The following is a 5,545-nucleotide window of genomic DNA, read 5'->3' as shown; positions in this document are numbered from 1 at the left end:
CGGGCAAAAAGAGTGGCACGGCAGCCGTCAAGCCCCAGCACCGGCAGAAGTGCAGCCCTGTCACTGGAATCCAGCACCAGGATGAAGAAAAGGTTCCAAGAAAGATAACGAGGATGGGCTGAGCCTTGTGACAGCTTCTGTCTGAGCACCTGAGCAAGTTGGGCATCTCCAGTGGGGAAGAGGTGAGTGATGGGGGCAGGTTTCTGAAGTCAAGAGCAGCATGAGGAGAGCAGAAAGGCATCTCCTGGTCACTACTGCTTCAGTCACAGGAGCTGGGTCACATCAGGTAAAGCAAGAAGGAGCAAGAACCACATGCAAAAGGACCTGTGGGACTCCTCACATGGGATATCTTAGAAGGAGAAATTTATGGAGGAGACACCCACTGCAGGTTGCTGAATGTAAGAAACCACCCCCAGCACAAGCCCATGTGATAGAAGTGCTTCTGAACTGGGAGAATGACCTCAAACATTTCCTCTCATCACCAATTCTCCAAACAACCTGTTTTTGAGGACTATCTCATCGTAGGAACAAAGCAGTGCATGGACCTGTGCTTTGACCCTAGACAGGTACATTATGAGGCCATCAGGCATCAGATGTCCCTAAACCATGTGGAACAGAAGCAGGACCTGAATTTTGCCTGGGAGGTTGCTGGCATAGAGTCACCCAGGCTAGGCATCGGTTCCGGAGAAGTGGGATGGTGCTGAGAAGGGGGATGGAGAGGAAGAATGGCCTGTTTGGCTCCAGTGTCTGCAGGAAAGACTAGAAATGACCATGGGTGGCTTGGAGGCTGAGAACACAAGGAAAATGCCTATTTAATTAGCAGCCTTGGCAGGGTGATTCATGTGGCTGGAGTCGCAGACCAGTGTCCAGCTTCTTCTGGAGGGACTGGGCGAGGAGTGGAGTGGCTAGAGGACTCCGTATATCGTAGGCAGACATCAGCCTTGAGAGCCCGAGACAAGTGGGAGAATAAACCCACTGAATGGGTCAGGGCAAGAAAATAACAGGGAAAATCCATGACAGCCCCTTCCTGAGCCACTGAAACCACGAAGAGCTGGAGAAAAAGTAGCAACTTGCACAGACAAGCCTGGATGGAGTGGGGTCTCTCAGCATCCCAGAGGCCAACCCCAGCTCTGTTCCTGAAGACAGGGCTGGTGGATGAAGCCTGCAAGCAACAAGTCTGCAAAGGCCAAGTCATCTCCCTTTGCAGCTGATGTCAGGCAGTGAAGATAACTAACTTCCAGGCTGAATGAGCCCCCAGGGCTAGGAGACGGCATTTCCAGGTCATCAGAGCCTGGAATGTGATGCCTGAGGTGCACCAGGTTGGGGTAGTCTCAGCCTGTCAGTACTCACGTGGGAGGACTGGCGGAGGATGGAGGATGGGTGCTGGAAGAAAGGGATCTACTGGTGCTGAGGGGACTAAGGATGGATCTGGTTACTTCAGCTGGGGGTTTTGGGCCAGACAATCGTTCTGCAGGTCGGCACCTGGAGGCAGGGAGGGAGATAAGCAACGAGGTGTCAAGGACACATCACTCCCAGTGTTTCTTTCCCTGCAGGAAGATGCCTTGAGCTGTGAGGAGAAGCAATCCAGATAGGTATCTGCCTGAGGATCATCTCACAGTGGGTCTCAATGCAAACCAGGGCAGGGTCCACCATCCTCACCACAATGTCTGATGAGTCACTGTCTGACCCGGTCCCACAAGCTCCATGGAGTAACACAGGCACTGACAGGCACTGCGCAGACCCCAGGCCAGAGAGTAGCATGGTCCAGACAGAATTCCCCCAGAACAGGGTGAGAGGAGGTATCTCAGATAGGTGGAAGATACTGTGCCAAAGGCAGGGGGGCCTCTCTGAAGTTTGGGATTGGGAAATATTTCCCATAAATAGTGGATTGGTGGGCTGCAGGAGATGCTTGTGTTGTCCTAGTGAGCAGTGCCAGTTAGCAGGATGAGGAACAGCTCGAACTGGACCAGGGTTGAAGAGAATTGGGAGGTCCTACAGAGGCAGGGGCAGGGGCCAGGGCTGGCTGGCAGCAGCTCAGCAGCTGAACAGGAGCCCATACCTGTGCTCCAGGGGGATGGCAGTTGGGCTGGTAGGGCTGCTCTGGGGAGGAAAGCATTGGAGCAGCTGACCTGGGTGTCCATGAGCACAACCCAAAAGGTCTTCAAAGGCTTTTCTGTCTCTTTTCAGCTCACCACACCTCTATCACCTTCATGCTCAAGCTTGGGGAAAAAAAACCTGTGAACACGCTGACACTCAAGACCAGGCTGCAGAGTCCCTGCTGGGTCCAGGGCTGCAAGGGCCTGGTCGATGCCCTTGGGGTGCTCTGGATCCCAGCTCCTTGGAAGCCATTGGATGGAGACCGTAACTCATGGCCCAGCACCCAGTGCTGCTCTGAGGCTCCACGCAGAGTTTAGTACCTTTGCTTACAACCGCCCCGTTCCCAGTATTTGCAGTTCCCCATCCATGGCCCACGTTGGCTTTCACGTGGCTGCAGCATCTGGCTGATGGTGACACTGGATCAGGCCACACTGCAGTGACTAGCACCCAGAGCAGGAGATGGGCTGGACGGACCAATACCGGGGCCAGAAAGGCAGGGATGTGGGGATGCGCTGGCCATCAAGGCCACAGGCAGAGCTGAAGGACGCAGAGCTGCAGCTCACCTCCTCCTCTCTAAGCAACACAGGAAAAGGAACCCTCCCCATCCGACATGGGAAGAGCAGCTTTCCTTCCTCTTTCTGAGATGCTATCAGGAGTTATGGAAAGTACATTTCAAAAACATTTTAAAGGTGCCCTTCACAATCCCACTGTCCACCACAGCGTGACAGATCAGCTAATGGTGATCTGATGTTGCTGGACCCTGTGGAGGTTGCTCACCCCTTCATTTGGAGCCTGGAGCCATCCCATTTCTGAGCTGTCCGTGTTCCCTGTGGTGTTTCCCTGCTTCCAGGGGTCAAATCCAGGCTCTGCCCCAGCTGTGCATGCAAAACATCTGTTGGCAAGCACCGTCCCCTGAGAGCCACCCACGAGCACAGCTCCTTTCTGATCCCACTGTCTCTTCTTGAGGCTGCTGACGTGATCCCAGACACTCTTGATAGACTCTACACTGAGGGAAAAGCCCCCACCACTTCCCAGGCTGTCCCCAGGGGTGTCCCCTGTCCCTCTGGCATTCAGAACCTGGACCCTGAGGCCAGTCCAGCAGCCCGGAGGAGGTGATACCTACCTGCATGTTTCTCGCTCCAGGTCCAGCTCGGGCACTGCCTCGTAGCTCTGATCGGAGGAGATGCCAGCAGCCTGGGAGGAGAGATTGGTCACATTTGTCCCCTCCTCCCTCTCCCATCCCAGACCTTCTGATCCTGCTTGGCCCACTGTGGGGTGGTTCAGCCTGTGACCCCCACCCCAGCAGCGATGTTCAGCCAGGCACTGCTGAGCACCACGAGCTCACCAGCCGCATCTCCCTACTTTGCAGCAGGTGGTGGGGTGTAGAGTGACAGCAGGGGATAGCCACCATCCCCACATTTCTCTTCTCACCTTCTGCTCCCGGGATGGGGCTACGTGCCCAAAGATGGTCTCGCTGTAGGGGCAGATGGGCTGCTCAGCAACCTCTGTGAGCAGAGACATTGGAGGGAAAGGCAGTCAGCGGGGCAGTAACCAGCCAGGACTGCCAACCCTTGAGAGAGACCCCCCCCACCACCCGAGCCCACCACAGTGCACCCCAACATCCAGGGGACTGGGCATAACACAGATGTCATCCCAAATACCCCCCAACACCTCCAAAACCCCAGTGTGGGGCTGGACCCCCTCCTTGGCCCAAGGCTACACCAAGCCCTGAGCAAGGCAGGAGCATGGGGCAGCACCTTGGGGAAAGGCAGGGTGTGATGGTGTCCCCCTCAACTCTCTTCCTTAGGGTCACTGGAAGGTCCCTGGGGGCTCTCACCTGTCTTGCCGGTGGGTCTCTGTGGGACAGGGGGCAGGTTTCCCCCGGGCCAACTGGAAAACAGGAAAGGGGTTACTGCGGCTGTGGCCAGGACAGGGTGGGAGCCTGTGGGGTTCTTCCACCTTGCTTTCCCATCTGTTTTTTGTGGGCTGGAGGCTGTGTCTGAGTGGGGTTGAGCCCAGCTTTGTTCCCCAGGATGTGAAGCATCCCGTCCCTGCTCCCAGCACCCTCCTTGCTCCCTTTTCCCCACCCCGGGATCTGCTGGGTTTTGTCTCCTGGGTCTTCTGGGCATTTTCCATCCCAGCTCGCTCCCCTCTAACATCTCCTACCTTGCTCCCAGCAGCAGCCACCCCCTCACTATGCCGGGCACCCCCAACCCTGATGCCTGGTGGGGTGACAGAGGAGGGGCAGCAGTTTCTCCCCACAGCCAGAATGAGCCATCTCAGGGCCATGTTGTCGGCTCAGAGGGATCCCAGCTGTCCTGCGGAACGGCTCCACGCAGAGCCTGGGGAAGGCACAGGGAGGGTGGTGAAAGGGCCTTTGTCAGCACCCAGAGGCAGGCAGGACCAGGCTGGGTATGGGGTCCCGGGGGTGGGGGACTTTCTGGATCCTCGCCTCTGGCTACTTTGCACCCCTACTCTGCTCCCTGGGGCAAGGGAAAGCATTTATTTGCTTACTCAGGCTTGTCGTCCGGCTGGGTCAGCTCCTGCGGGGACAGAGTCAGGGGCTGAGCGAGAGCCTGACCCTGGGGACCATCCTCCCCTCTCAAGTCCTCAGCGGGTGCTGATGGGGGCTTCAGCCCTTCATAGATGATGTTGGACACCATCTCCAGCCTGCCCTGCCCTGAGCCCGGCTGTGAAGCTGCCCTGGCGCATGGCGAGGGATCTCTCCTGGCTGGGGTGGCTGCAGTAGGTAGAGGAGGGTTGGACGCAGGGTGAGCCTCCGGCACGCTCCCAGGACTGGGCTCAGCTGCTGGCACCTTGTGGCTCTGTCGTGGCGGAACAGATGGGACGGACGGCAGGGATTTCTCCAATGCCTCCAGGGTTTGTCCATGATCTGGAGCTGGGGGGGCACGTGTCTTGTCCCGAGCATTCTCCCGTGCTCGCAGCCAGGATAATCCCATGCCCATGGCCACAGCCACCCCTGGGCCAGTCGGCAGTGCTGGCCTGGGCTCCGGACTCTCCAAATCTGTGGAGCTCTCCCCTGGCACAAAGCCCTCCAGTACCACAAAGGCTGCAGGTGCCTCGTCTCTGCCCGGCCCGTGTGCTGGCGCCGTGGAATGTGCCGGCGGTGCAGGCGCTAAGCCCTGTGCTGGCTTTGAGCGAAGAAAAACTGTCCTCGGCTTGGGAACTGGCTTCACCAGGGGAGGAGCAGAGGCCTTCTCTAGAGGCAGTGCTTGGGCGGGCGCAGCGACGTGCTGCTGCGTCCCAAAGGCGTCAGTAGCCCCTCCTGGCTCTGATTTCATGGCATCCTTGCCCGCCTGAGGGGCATCCAAGAGCTCAGTGGATCCAAAATGGGTGTCTCCTGCTGTAGGTCTCCCCTGGGACTGACTGAGCATCCGTGTCTGCTGCACCAGGTTCAGGATCCTTTTGCGGTGCCCAGTGGCGGTGA

At 57.7% G+C, this 5,545-nt stretch overlaps 1 protein-coding gene across 1 annotated transcript in view; it reads right to left on the bottom strand.

Annotated features, from left to right (window-relative positions):
- The window catches only part of LOC104493312 (arf-GAP with Rho-GAP domain, ANK repeat and PH domain-containing protein 3-like), an 18,491-nt gene extending 13,710 nt beyond the window's left edge, over positions 1 to 4,781 (bottom strand). The window contains 5 exon segments of the mRNA XM_010135967.1: positions 3,221 to 3,291; positions 3,529 to 3,602; positions 3,935 to 3,987; positions 4,560 to 4,568; positions 4,612 to 4,781. Coding sequence (XP_010134269.1) covers positions 3,221 to 3,291; positions 3,529 to 3,602; positions 3,935 to 3,987; positions 4,560 to 4,568; positions 4,612 to 4,760 — 356 coding nt within the window. The 5' untranslated portion in view covers positions 4,761 to 4,781.
- Between the last annotated feature and the right edge of the window lie 764 nt (positions 4,782 to 5,545).

This window comes from Buceros rhinoceros, unplaced genomic scaffold, assembly GCF_000710305.1.
Source record: "Buceros rhinoceros silvestris isolate BGI_N320 unplaced genomic scaffold, ASM71030v1 scaffold15285, whole genome shotgun sequence".
NCBI lineage: Eukaryota > Metazoa > Chordata > Aves > Bucerotiformes > Bucerotidae > Buceros > Buceros rhinoceros.
The sequence above is the reverse complement of the archived record's forward strand: the minus strand, read 5'-3'. Positions and strand labels throughout refer to the sequence as shown.